The sequence below is a fragment of the Callospermophilus lateralis genome, chromosome 13, assembly GCF_048772815.1.
Source record: "Callospermophilus lateralis isolate mCalLat2 chromosome 13, mCalLat2.hap1, whole genome shotgun sequence".
In the NCBI taxonomy this organism is placed as follows: domain Eukaryota; kingdom Metazoa; phylum Chordata; class Mammalia; order Rodentia; family Sciuridae; genus Callospermophilus; species Callospermophilus lateralis.
In genome coordinates this window covers 74358178-74372836 of record NC_135317.1, presented here as the reverse complement: position 1 = coordinate 74372836, position 14659 = coordinate 74358178, and the positions used below count along the sequence as shown (strand labels likewise).

The following is a 14659-nucleotide window of genomic DNA, read 5'->3' as shown; positions in this document are numbered from 1 at the left end:
CCTCCCCACTTTTTGCACCTTTTTGGCCTTGGCTGCATTTACTGCCAGTGGCTGTGGTTTATCTCCCGTTGTTTATGGCCTGGGACAGGCTGCCTACAAATAGCTCCCCAAAGAGTGGGGAAATGCAGGCATCTGCCATTCTGTGAGGCTCTTTCCAGAAATGAAAAGGACAGTCATAAAATGTTGCATGGGGGTGGGGTGGGGAGGGGTGGGTAACATGCATCATAAAAAGCGTAATGGACTAATGCTAATACACAGACTGGCTACAGCCCAGGGGTGTCTGCTGAGCTCAGACATAAATATTGGGGAGGCACCAAGGAGACAGGTTTTCTATTTCTTTGATTTGATGGTAGGGGGAGGTTGGGCATATTTTTTCCTCCATTTCTCTGTCTGTGACCATTCCTCTGGGGATACCACCAATCTGCCTGAGACTGAGCTACCCAACATTTTATGACTTTGAGAGGGTCATCAATTAGATCACTGGAAAGACTGGAGGTGCCGAGGGGATTTGTGGGCACATAATAGTGCCTCATAGGGTGAGTCCGACTCTCGGGTTTTGGTTGTACCTTTTTAAGTTTTGGTTGCACCATCTAAGACCTTGAAAGCAATAAGATAGCTGAACAGAATAGATATTAAATGTCTAACTGAATGCATGTATGAGAAACTGTCCTTGGCTAACAGGCTTATTTTCAATAGTAAGGGGACTGCTTAACATTCTCTATTTAGAGAGAATCAAAACAAGAGAAAACTAGCAATCTCTCAACAATCCCCATCCCTGCCCAACTTTAAGTCTGAAGAGTAAAATACATGTTTGGCAATTAATGAAAAAGTCAACACTTGAGGACTCAACCACACACTGTTATTTTGTATTAGAAGTACCAATGTTTTCTGCAAATGGGCCACAGGCCCATTGATACCTAGGTACACATAACCACACATTGGATTTCAAGTGCAATTTGTGTGCATTTACACAGAATGGGTGGATGTTCAGGGTGTGAGTGGGGCAGATGTCAGAAGTGCATTAAAACATCCTGTCAGCAAGTAGCGACCATCCTGGTGGATGAGACAACACTTACGCTCCTGTCTCCCTGTCATTGAACACTGAGCCACTGTGAGCTGGGGTACAGCTCTGAGTCCTGCACTTGAGGATGGTCTCAGTGCACCTAAGACCCTGGCTTAGTTGAGAAGAAAGAAACAGCAGAAACTCCAGTTAGTAGTGACAGAAGCCCAGTGCAGCCCTTGAGTGTGTGGAGAAAAGGACTGAAAGCATTTGGAATTCAGGTTCCAGGGCACCATTTGCTTTGAGGAAATGCCCATTTTCTGTGTGCAGTCCCTGAGAATGGTAGAAAATGAAGTGACCACCATTATTCGAAATGTCATGGATATCAAAAGCAGGGGAAAGTGGGGGAGGGGCAGTAAAACTCCTTCTGTCTTCTGTCTCTAGGTAGAGGTGAGAGGAAAGAGAGGGAGAGGCAGAGAATCTTATTGGGTAGTACACCTGGGCTAAGTGATTTAGAGGCTTATTTAACCTTATGGGAATCCTTATGTAGAGATATTATTATCTCCCTTTTAAAGATGAGAACTCCCAACTCTTGAGAGGTTAAGTAACTCAGCCAAGGTCCCACACGTGGTAAATAATAGAGTTAGGACTTGAACTCGAATCACTGTCATCTCACAATGACCTAAAAATATGAAAGGAAAAAAAATCAATAAATAATGGTTTGGAAGAAAAATTATGTTCAGTCTGAAGGTCAAAAGAGCAGGGACTAATGCATCCCTGAAGCCAATAATGGTGCACATCATTATTCCAAGTGTTAAAGGGGGGAGGGTCACCACGTGTGCTGATGTTGGAAAAGGGTCAGTCGACCCTAGCGCGTGGTAAGATGGGATTACTTAGGCCGAGGGTGAATGAAGCAAGGAGAGTCTCCAAAGCAGAACTGGGGCCTGATCGTAGGCAAGTCTGGGCCCTCCGGTGATTAAATATGCTGTAAATCTGCCCGGGAACACATGGCAACATGAGAGCGAGCTCATCCATTCCACCACGTGCAGCGTGACTCTGGGTGTGGTTAACAGGTTCTCTGTGGCTCCGGGTGATCCCTGAGTCGGGATCTGGCTCATTCATCCCCTTAAAACAAGGCCCCACTGGGGCCTATCAACAGGGTTTGTCTCAGCCTCTTTCAACTAAGCTTCTCTCAGTTGGCCCACAGCCATGTTAAAGTCTAAGAAAGGAGTTAGTGTCTTAGCCTTGGCTGGATGGTATTAGGTCAGACTTAAGGGAAGACCTTCCTGGGACCACGCTTGACTGGGAATGAGCAGCTCTGGTTCTGGAGCATCCTTCCTTTAGGACTTCTGAGAGCAGCAGAGATACCTGACAGCTTCCTGCCCACAGCAGTAGGTAGGACCTCCTCCCAGGCTCACCTTTGCTTGCTGGCATTTCAGTAAAGGCCCAATACAAATATAGAATGTATAATTTTCACATCCTTTGTGGCAAATCCCAGGTGTGCCCCATTAGCAGAGTTCCAAGGATGCCATTTTCTATCAAGAAAAAGACACGCTGCATCGTGGTGCTTAGCTAAGGGCCCTATTAATAGCAATCCTAATTATATGGCTGCAAATTTAATTCATAGCAATGATTAGTGTCAGAATCAAAGGCATCAGGCATCAATATTGATGGAATTGCATAAGCCCCATAAACAGAGAACGAGCATTCGGGCCCATCCCCCTAGCAGTGGTCTGCTGTTAACTATTGCATTAATGTCTCTTCCAATTTTGCCAGATCAAAATGACTCCATTTCTCAGAGTTCTCCTCCTCCCCACTGAAACTGTTGCCCAGCCAGCTCTGAATGGGTATGACTGGCACACAAAAGATCCCAGACAATGTCTTTGAAGAAGAGCCTGGGGGCTCCAAGGGATGCATGGGTGATGGGCCCAGGCCCCACGCTTTTACACAGCAGCTTTTGGCCTAGTCAGCAACCCTCTTTTGTCTCCCCTTCAGAAAGCTCCTGGCAAACAATGGTGCCTGGAGAAAGAGGAGTCAGCTGGGGACTTCGTGTGGCACAAAAGGCTGCCACCCCATCCACTGTGACCCGGAGGAGGAGGCCTGAGGAGAGTGACACAAGGCAGCGTGTGCCGAGGTGACAGCTGCCATGTCCCAGGTTTCCAGGGCATCTTCACTCCACAGACTGCAAAATGTTAGCCTTTCCACTCTTCTCTCAGGCATCTCCTTGCTGCTTTCTGAAGGGCAGGTGGGAGTCTACAGAAAGACCAGTGAAATCTTGCAGAAGATGCTGGAGTGCTAAAGTCTAGTGGTGAAAGCACAGGGCTGGTGTCTCAGACCAGGGATTCAAATCCCACATCTCTACTTAGTAGCACTGTGGCTCTGGCAAGTTCTTAACTTTGTTAAGCCTCAGTTTGTTCATATGTTAAATGGACAGAATACTAATTCTTACCTTGTAAGGATTGATTAAGCTTAATTGAAAAAACAGTTAGGGATTAGCTTATAGTAAGTGTTTAGCTGAAGAAAGAAAGAAAGAATGAAAGAAAGAAAGGAAGGAAGGAAGGAAGGAAGAAAGAAATGGGTGCTATGTCTGGAATGATTGGAGAAAGGACTAACATGTAAGACTTGAGAGCCCCAACTCATTGCTCTTACTTGTCAGAACTTCTTAGCCCTAGGTCAAGCATTTTGTGGCTAAGTAGCCTTCCTGATGGACAGGCTCCATTAAGACTTCTGGGCATGTGGTGTTAGGGTTCAGGGACAGCAGTCACCCCAGAGTAAGGCTGCATGGTCAGGCCTGGCTGAATCTTGGCCAAACTCTTTCCCTGGGGGAACAATCCCCAGATCAATTTTGGGTTCTGCTCAGGAAAGGCTTGCATGCTAGGGAGAGGCAGAGTCCATCTAATGTTTTGTGCAGAGGAACGTTCTTTCATGTGATAGAGAGAAAGCCCTCCAAGTGGCGTTCAAAAACCTGGATTCTGGTCTTTCCTCTGATCCTAACCTGGGTGATTTTGTGCAGATCACTCAATCTGTCTGAGCCTTCATTGTCTTAACCACAGAATGGAACAATACACATATCACTGCCCAAGGTCATTCCACAGTCTGGACCAGTTTCTGGAGGTCTTCTCTAGATGTAAAATCAGTGATGCACATTTATGGGAAGCCTCCTGATCTTGTGCAGTGGTGCCAACCTTCTTCCCTAGGGGTACAAACCCTTCTGCAGAGTCCCGACTCTCCAGCCTCTCCCTGTGCCTAGCTGCCTGCTCTCTCACATACCCCTTAACAGTGAAGCCTGGGAAAATTTCTGATTGATACTAGCACCTCTTATTGATGCCATTTTCCCTTTCTGGGTTGGGTGAAGATGCTCAGCTGGTGGCATGAGCCCTTGCACAGTAACCAGAACACAGTGCAGGAGGTGACCCCCTAACTGGGATGTCAGTGGCACCAGCTCTGGAACTTCTTTCCCACCTTGGAGCCTGGAGACCTTTCCGAAGCTGAGGTCAGAAGATGGGTAGAATCTCAGGAAGAGACTCAGAAGGACAAAACCTCTGGTTCATCTCCTCCACTTTCCATCTCCATATGTTTCCTGCTTCCGTGGATAGCAGGGCAGGGTAACAAGAAGGAAAGAGACAAGTAGCTACTCCATAACCAACAGCTTTTGTTTAAGCCATCTTGGATTGTGCAAGAGATCTAGGTATATGTTGGGCTCATTTCCACCCTGAAATACTTATAGTTCTGGCTCCAATTCTCCTATCTTCTCTTGATTTACTTGACCACAAGTAAGTCCATTATCTTTCTGAATGTTAGTATCACCATTGGCAACATCATACTAGGATTAATAGTGCAAATAGCAGTAATGGTTGCTATTTATTAAGCACCTACAGTATGTCAGGCTTTGCATTAGCTACTTCAGATTCCCCATGGTTGACATGCATAGCAATCTTGAAGATGGGCATTAGTGGTCCGGTTGAGAAAAGTGAGATTCCCCACAAGATCATACAGTTCTTATGAGCAGAACTGTGCAAAACCAGGATATTGTGGTTGGCTTGGGAGCATGCAAAGGGAGAGAACGGCTCTGGCTTAGTTAATTCTGCAAAGCTGCAAAAGCGGAACCGACACTTCCCCCCAGCCCCGCCCTGGGGAGGGGGTCAGTACATATTGTTTGGTGATATGGGACTCGGAAAGCTCTCACTGGTGACTAATGCAACTGGATGCCAAAGTCCGGCAGGATCAGATTAGTTCGGCTCAGCTGGGCCAGTCTTCTAAATATTTTTTTCCCATGACTCAGGGATGGGGGCAGGGGGCAGGATTCTCTTCCTCTATCTGACCTTGCAAACAAGTCACTAAAAAGGAGGCTGATCTGACAGCTTCACTTCCCCCGTGCGAGCCAGGGAAGAAGTGGGATTTGGGGAAAGACTCAATGATGTTAGTAATACAGAAAGCACATTTGTGGCACGCACTATATTAAGTATTTTTTATGCATGATCTTATTTAATCCTCACAACAAATATGCAGTATTTATTACTATCTCACTCCATGGAAGAAAAAAAATTGAGACTCACAAGTTAAGTAACAATAGTAGTACTGTTTAGTGCGTATACACCCAAGCTCCACATTCTACGCTTCACCCCAATTAGTTCCTGATGCTCTATTTTTCCCATGAGTACTTATCACCTTGGAACCATGGTGCATATTGTGCTTACCTATAGATTTTGTCTGTTTTCCCACATTAAAGTGTAATCTCCTTTAGGGTAGGCATTTTTGACAGTTTTGATCGCTACTCTATAACCAGTCCCTGGTATATAGTAGGTATTCCATAAATACAGATTAAATAATAAATTATTTCATTTAATGTTCATTATCAAATCATGTGGCAGGTATGCAAAGTATCCTCATTTTGCAGTTGCAGACTGAAATTGAGAGGCCAAACTGCTAGTAGACTGGATCCCACAAACTCATATAATTATCATTATGCAAATTGGTCCCTGCCTGAAGGCAAGAGACTAGACCTGGTGGTCTTTGGAAGTCCCTTCTGACCCTGAAATATATGTCCATGCCCCAAATGCACAGGCAGGCAAGGCTTAATAGTCTAAAGGTTTGCATTTTCCTAAAATAGAGAGATATAAACACTACACCCTAGCCTTTGGCCTGGTTTTTTAAAAAATTGCTTTGATTTGTTTTGTTTTTAATGGTGCTACGGATCAAACCCAGGGCTTGATGCATGCTAAGCAAGTGCTGTACCACTGAGCCATATCCCCAACCCAATACCTTGACCTCTTGACAATTTTGCATGGCCTATATGGGTCACCTGGTTTCTGTGAGCTTGAATCATTACCTCCAAACCCATCTGTCCCCAAAACACAGTTCCCTGTATTTCACCTGCCCTGCAATAAAGCTCTGAGCTGCAGAGGCTCAATCTTGGACTACAAAACAACCAGCTGAACACACAGCCTGATGCCTCATACAGGAATTATCCAAGATTGAATTATAGAAGAGATTGCACAAAAGGTGCAAAACATATAAATGAGTCCTTAGTTAGTTCCTTTTCAGAACAGCTCTGGAAGATCAGAGCCTTCATCACCCAGGTCAGCTGCAGCTCTGGATAGAACTGACACCCTCTGCCTACACCTGTTGTGATCAAGCAGGGGGATGTGCTGGTGGGGTGTACATGCTGGTGGTGGTGGTGGGGGGTGTTCTGTAAATACGCCTCTTTCCTTGTGCCAACCATATGCAGCTTCCCCCAGCTTTCGGAAGACCAGTTCTCCAGACCCAAGAGGCCTATAAAACAACAAAACAAACATCGAGTTTGGCGGCAGAAGCCTGGGCAGGGAGCCAAATTCATTACTAGGGATGTGGTGGTGAACTCCCGGAGCACTACCCCAACTCTTCGATGCAGGCTCTGGGGAAGGGAAGGGGGCATCTGCTCCCCACTACCTCAGACTCCAGCATCGCTGAGATGACTGGGGAGCCAGGTATCAGATCAGAGGTCACAAGCTTCGGGACAGCCTCTAGATCTCCTGGAACTGGACCCACAATCCTGGCTGTTTACTCGATCAAGGGTTCATGCTGAGAGATGAGTGAATCATTTCCACCGAGAAGAATGAGTGGCTATCGTTTGGTGGGATTGGCACAGGAGAAAGGCATGTTTCTCAGCTTTTCATTCAACTTGGCCTTTGGTGGGCCCAGGCAACTCCACCCATGCGGGGAGCCAAGTAACAGGTTAGCATACTCTGGGTGTTTTGGGAGGAAGTCTGACTGCCAACATCAATATTGCCAATGGAGGGTGGGGGTGGGCATATAAACTCAGGCAAGATATTTAATATCTCTGTGGCTCCTTTTCCACATCTGCACAATGGGGCAGAGATGCAAGGGATGATCACTATGTTAGTTAAAGTTCTTTTTTTTAAATATTCATTTATTAATTTTAGGTGGACACAGTATCTTTAATTTTTAGATTTTTTTATGTGGTGCTGAGGATGGAACCCGGTGCCTCATGCATGCTAAGCGAGCACTCTACCACTGAGCCACAACCCCAGCCCTTAGTTGAAGTTCTTGAGGAAGATGGAATGGAGTAGAAAGATATCTTGTAAATAGTCAGCATTATCAATAGCTGAGCACTAACCCCTGGGCTTGGGAGAGGTGCAGTTTGGTGTTCCAAATGGACTTTTTCCAAGGTCCAAGCTGCTACTGCAAGAAGCTCACAGTTTTCCTGGCTTCACTTCAGTAAATCGTTTCTGAGATTACAAAGAGAAAAATAGGATGGGGACGTCAGGGCTTCCCGTGGGCTGGAGACCGGAGACTTTGTGTTGGTGGGTCCCTTAGGAAAAGGCGGAAAGAATTTTCCTTAAGAATTTCACAGGCATTCCAGTGGCTTCCATTAGGTAACTGTAAAGATGGTGATATGAAAAGAAGCCAGGGCCCTCCCCAGAGCTTGGAAAGGCTCTGTGGATTTGCAAAAATGTCTAGGAATCCCATAATCAGAAGGCTGATGGGGGCCCAGTGGTTACGTGGGCCTCTGTACCTGCCTGCCTGATGCAGAGAAGTCTATGCGTGACTCAGGTGATCCAGCTGGTCCTGGGTGTTGTTCTACAGTTGACCTCTGGGCAACTGTAAATGCTCAACCAATGTTTCTGAGTACCACCCTTCTCTTGCAAATGTTTTTAACCTGAAAACAAACTCTTTTCCCATAACCCACTGGAAGTTCTTCTGTTTCCTTGACCCACTCATGCCAAACCCCAGCTGACTTACCCAACACATCATAACTTCTATTGTGTGTCAACTACACATCACCAGGATCATTCTTGATATGCGATTCCACTGCAATCAGTGCAAACAAGGGTCTGGCATAGAGGAGGGACCCAATACAATCAAGATCAATTTAATGATTCCCTGGGGTGTGAGAGATGTTGGATCTGGCAATGCAGATGGGTGGTATGAATAAGAAAGGGAAGGTCCTGACTCTCAAGGACCTCTGAATCTTCAGGGAAGTAGATGCCTTAGCAGACGCTCCCCTGTCAGATGCTGTGGGGTGCAAAGAGGGCGCTATTCACAGTGGATGAAGGGATAGGGCAAAGCGCATGTCACCAGCACTTGGACAGAAGGCAAGGTTTCTAGGGTAGAGAGGGAACAGAGAGCCAACAGCTCCCATTGCTGTTTCCCAGGACCGAGGGGCTGGAAAGCAGAACACAATCCCCACTTTCTGTGAGAAGCTCTGGAGGAACTCAGGGTGCAGGCAGCAGCGGCAGCAAATGGTAGAAGAAATGGTGGGAAGAAATCAGAAGAGCTTCACCCTGAGCCCTGGAAGAGTCCTTCCACCCCATATCTTCCACCTGCTCAGTGGAGTCACTTCCCTCCTAGGTCCCATGACCTATGCTTCATTTGTCCTTTTGATGCCTCCCTGAAACCTGGAAAGTCGTATTCAGTGTTTCCAGCTCCTGTTGCCTCTCTTCCTCCATATGCTTTGATATTAGCTCAGTGAGTCTCTCACCTGGACCTCAGAGCCCGGTCTTCACCAGGAGGGATGTCACCAGTCAGTGGTGTCAGGCCCCAAGATACCCTGATTTCCCTTCCCTGCATTCTGCCCCAGGCCTGCCCACCCTCATCATCTTTGCCATGCCTTACCCAGTCTGTGCCCAGCACCTCCCCCATGATCTTAAGGCCAGGTGATGTGATGCAGCATCCCTGACTAAACATGTCCACTCACTGGGAACTCACTGCCTCTTGAGTCAACTCTTTCTATTATGGGACAATTCAGTTATAAGAAACTTGTTCCTTGCATTAATGGGAAAGTTACTTTGCTGCAACTTCTATGCATTGGCCCTGGTCTGACCTTTAGGGCCACCGTGAATAAGTCTAACTCATCTTCCACAGCTTCATGGCTAAGCATGCAGACAACCAAGATTCAAGTCCCTGCTCTGTCATTCACTTGCTAGGTAGTGCTGGACGATTGATTTCCTTACCTTCCTCGGCATCCATTTCCTCATCTGGAAAATGGAGGCGATAACAGCACTTACCTCATAAGAGTTATATCAAGATTGAGTGAATTAATAGATACAAAGCTCTTAAGATAGCAACTGACACATAATAAGTGCTCAGTAAATTCTATTATCTGAAGAGAGCTGTCTTATGTCCTGCTTTAGTCACTCCCTTTTTCCTTAACATCCTTTAAAAAAATACACTTCACATAGCATGAATCCTACATCCCTCCAGCCTTTGTTTATCTTCCATTTTAGTTTGATTCACACTCTCATGATGCCACCCCCCACTGTAAAGTGGAGTCACTGCTTCACATTACCTGGAAGCTGTTCTTCTATTAATGTGGTGATGACTAACTTTGATGAAGCTGTATGACCCAGGGGCTCACGGTGACCTTGTGGCCAGCTCAAATCCCAGGGATGAGTGCTCTAAGAAGTTCGCCCTCATCTTCCACCTGTGCAAGTGCTCCAAGCTCCTCTGCACCCTCTAGACTTTCCAGGTATGCAATCTGTATGTTCTCATGTGTCACTTCCTCCCTACTCCCTAGGCTCCATAGTGGCTCTTTACTTAAAGGGTGCCTAGTCTTAAAGCAGACCCGGTAATCTTCCTCTTCAACAACACCTTGCAAATTGAGCACATGATCATTGCAGGTTTTGCTTGAGTTGTGTCTGCCTTATGGTGAACCTTTGCCTGTCTTCCTGTCCTCTGTGAAGCATTGACTTTACCCTATGCAAGAGTAAGGTCTTATCCTTATTCTATCTATTCCTTCCCTATGCTCAAGGCTCACAGGGCAGTGGCCTGGCCTGTGGTGTTTTCTATGTGTCTCACAGCACGTGATCAAATACGTGATGTAGCACCTAGGAGGATCTTGTGGTCCTGCTGTTGCTTGTGAGTCTCTGTTTCCTCTCAGCTTCCCCACTTGGGGACATCCTGTTCCTCTGGCTGCTATGGATGAGGGCCCGACAGTCTGAAAGACGCCTGGCCAGGCAGGGAAGAAGTGAGTAGCTCTGACGCACCCTACTTCCCTCCCCTCTCCAAACTCTTGGCTATTTTTTTCTTTATTTTCCTTCCTGTGTTGAAAGAGCTATGGGGCCTGGACCATGGTAGGGTTTCCTGGGGACATTCCATAAATTCCTCATGGGCTGTTTCTCTGGAGAGGGTGGGGGCAAGTGGCTGGGTAAATGGGAGGCCAGCGGGAGGGAGCCCGGGTGTGAAATCAGGTACCTCAAAGGAGTGTGGGTGGAAAGGAAGGGTAAGCTGCATAGAGGAGGAAGGAGGGGTATAATGAGCTCATATCAACAGTCAAAGAGAGGACAAGAACAGTGAGAAAGAGCAGGCAACTCACAGGTTGGCACAAGCTGTGGGCGACCACGCCCCCAGCCTTGCTCTTGAACCCACTGACTTGCTTCCACAGTGACTTGTCTGCTAGGGCTCCTGTAGGGCTCTGAGAACTTGGCCAGCCTGGGTGTGTGGCTTGGAAAGATGCCAAGGAGCCCCCTGCATGTGCTGTGTGAGATGCACAGAAATATGGAGAGGATCAGCACAGGGGTCCCTTGAAGACAGGCTGGGTCATTCTTCCCCATTCACCTCATGCATCCAGCCAATGCTCATCCCTTAATTCAAATCCAGGGCTAAAAGAGTGGAGATGGTAGCCTCTGGCTGAACTCTGTAGCAAGCCTGAGCCTGAAAATGATTCCTAGCCTCCATCCCTGGGCTCCACAGCTGCTTCTTTAAGTAAAAAGGGTGCCAAGTTGGGGGTCAGGGCAAGAAGTGACTTGTCCTTGGTCTTTCTGAGTGAGCAAGTCAAGTTTCTTCCCTAGGTCTCATTTTCCCTGCTGAGAAATGGGGGTATTGGGCAGCTATTAGGCTCTCTAAGACTTCTTATTTTCAACAGTTTTGGAACCCATCCCATGAGTGAGCACTTGGTGAAGCAACTAAGGAGGAAAGAGAGAATACGTATGAAGAAAGCATGATTTTCCTTGAATAGAACTTTCGAGAGAATGAAGAAGACAAGAGACTCACACAAATAGAATCCGTACCAGCAACCAACCTTGAGAGAAAAGGACAGCGGAAAGCTCTGATCACCAGCCTGTGGTGGCTTCTACTGCTCCTTAGAAAGGCTTGGTGCAGTTTAGAAAAAGGTGGCCCCTTTGGGCAGAGGAACTAGGAAGAGAAAGCTCCACTGGGCAGATGCCTAAACCACAGAGTAGATGGCAGGACAAGGAGAGCTCAGGCTGAAGTTCAACCCCCACGAGGCCTGTTGGCCCAATGCCGTGTACCAGAAGAAATTTTCCCAACTAGATGTTGTAACCCTGGCTGAGAAGGGAAGTGGCCAGCCTCAAGGGTCCAAGAGGAGCTGTGTCCAGTAGAATAGGCCACTTTTCGATCTTAGTGAACAAACAGGACAAGTCTTTCCTGTTCCCATTTTGAGAAAGCAAACCAAAGGACTAGGTTTGTCCCCTCTGAAATGTACTGGAAAGTCAAGACAAGGTCCACAGCCCCAGGCAGAGTACAGAACACAGAATAAGAGCAAGTAGGGTCCTTTTCCAAGAACCAGAGAGCTCTAGAAGGTTCAGCATCGTCTCATAAGCCCAGACAGGTTCTTGTCACCTTCTCTGTGGTGAAGCAGAATAAGCACAACATGGAAATTCTTCCTCAGGCTCAATCCCAGCCACCCTCCTTCTACATTCCAGGCAGCAGCCCTCCCAGGTCTCTGAATGGATTAAGAGGAAGGAGCTCCAGGGGTAATGATGTCAACATCAAAAGGTGAGACACAGGAGGTTCCGCATGTGCGCTGACCCACAGGTGCTGGGACTGAGGAGAGGTAGCGGGAGGTAAACTGGGAAAAGGGGATTAGCTAGGAGCGGAAAGAACGTAGCTGCTATAATCCCACATAATGAACCGGATTGTGCTCCCTGTCCGCGCCCTAAGCACTAGACAAGCAGGTACATGCTCCTGGCTTCAGCTTGCTGCACCAGAGGACTCCCATGCTGCCAGCCTCAGACAGCCTGTTCCCTCCAGCTGGCAGAGGCACCCAGGGAGGCACGGGATGAAATGTCTACTTCCTCCAAACTGCTCAGATCTGAGTGAGGAGATGGGGAGGGAAAAGTCTGCGACTGCAGGAAAAGACAGACGAATGGCCTCTCGCCTGGGCTTCACCCACCATCAGAGAGCAGCGACTGTCCTTTGCCCTAGCTCTTCAGAATTCAGACCCATAATGTGCTTCAACCAACTTCTTTCAGTCCTCAAATGCTCTTGACCAGCACAATCAATTCTACAAGTCCTAGCGAGAGGTTTGTAATGTGGGTTATTCATAGCATACATACTAAAAAAAAAAAAAAAAAAAAAAAAAAAAAATTCAGTTCTAGTTGATTTGAGAATGAGGAGTGATTTTTTTCCCCTTTAGGCAAGGTACTGTCCCCATTTCTTGAGGTTTGGCAGTACTGAAATATGTTTGTGTTCCCTAGACATCCACTGACTGATGGCCAGAGGACACAGCCAGAAGATGAGCCACAAAATTGACCCCTGCCTCTCTCTCCCTTTCTACCCTGTTTCCCCCAAGAAAATGAAGAGGTGTTTGTAGTTAAATCTTTGCCAACAGCCACCTTCCAGAAAAGACCCTCCGTTGAGGGGCGGAAGGGCATCAGAGCAGCCCAGCTCACAGACTCTTACCTTCTTCAGTTTGCCACTCTTGGTGCCCACAAAGACCACACTGTAGCCATTGTAAACGTAGGAGGCCACGGAGGTCATACGGTCCCGACTGGTGGTGTAGAGAGTCAGCCCCTCCACTGGAGTGGAGCCTCCAAGGGGCTGATTGATGTCCAGTCCACAGAAGTTGTCATCGATGGGGACCGGCTGGAAGGGAAAGGAGTTGGCATGAAGAACAGTGAAGGCATGGCAGAGTCACTTCAAATTATTCCCATTTTTAGTCACCAGCCAGAGGCCACACAGCCTCACACAGTCACAGGCATGGGGATCCGGGCTGTAACACGTGCTGTGAACCAAAGTTCTCCACAAACTGAACCACAAATTGCATACGTGCTGGCTCTGGTGGCATCGATCATGAGCAGTCATCTTCACTCACCTGGAGTCACCTGTACCCACCCTTCTGCCAGGAGAAGCAAGCTCCATTTGTAAAGTTTATTGCTTGAATTCATTTTCTTGTGATTTTAATGTCCCTGTGGACCACGTCATTCTGTGACACTCTTTCTATTTTAGACAAGGGTCTCCTCAGTGGACATTAACCCTTAAGGTAACATAAAAAAATTTCTACATCCTGGAGAGAGTTTCTCTCTCTCTCTCTGTCTCTCTCTGTCTCTCTCTCTCTCTCTCTCTCTCTCTCTCTCTCTCTCTCTCTCTCTCTCTCTCTTCTCTTGAGAAAGCTCATGTTCCTTGAGACACATCTTGAACCACTCAACTCTCATTGCTATCTGCTACCCTGGGAATACTTGGCAACTGTCAAAATAATATTGGACACTGCCTTCTACTTTGGAACAAAGTAATCAACCAAAGCCTTAGTTTCTTCATTTGAAATAATATCTTCCCATTTTTTTTTCTGATAGAATGATGGAGGAACAAATGAAATAATGCATTTGAAAGAATTCTGCTAAGTTATATAACCATTTCCACTATTGTACATTATAGGTTAGTGTTTGGGAAACAAAATTTAAAGATAATTTTTCCTACCGCCAACCTTTTAAAGGGAGTGGTGGTGTGCTGGTATAAAGAGTAATTGTCGGGAGGGACTGGGTCATCTTTGAAAGATCACCTTCAGCAAGTAAAAAAAAAAAAAAAAAAAAAAAAAAAAATTGTAGGACATAACTGGGGAGACCTGGATCCCTGTTCTACTGCTAACTGGCTGTGTCATCTCAGGTCAGCAGCATCCTATTTTGGAGGCATTAAAGGGACCATGAAATGAATGATTTTTAACATTTCTTTCAGATAATGAATGAATGAATGAATCAATCAATCAATCAATCAAGGAAGGAAAAGAGGCTGCGTGCTTCCTGAGGGCAGGGCTCATGGAAGAGTTTTCATTCTCTGAACCATGCCTGGCATGAGCTGGGCCCTGATGGGTACCCTGAGACACCCCAGTTGTCTGCACAACATAGAATCTTGTGGAAAGACTGCAGAATCTGGGTCTGAAAGAGGTCTGAGTCTTGGGGCAGCTGCTTCTTCCAGGTCTGGAAA

General features: G+C 46.8%; 1 protein-coding gene across 1 annotated transcript in view; it reads right to left on the bottom strand.

Moving 5' to 3' along the window:
- The window catches only part of Plxna2 (plexin A2), a 207068-nt gene that overhangs the window by 162314 nt on the left and 30095 nt on the right, over window positions 1–14659 (bottom strand). Inside the window, exon 3 of the mRNA XM_076832484.1 lies at window positions 13142–13324. Within this exon, the coding sequence (XP_076688599.1) occupies window positions 13142–13324 (183 nt within the window). The remainder of the gene's footprint in view (window positions 1–13141; window positions 13325–14659) is intronic.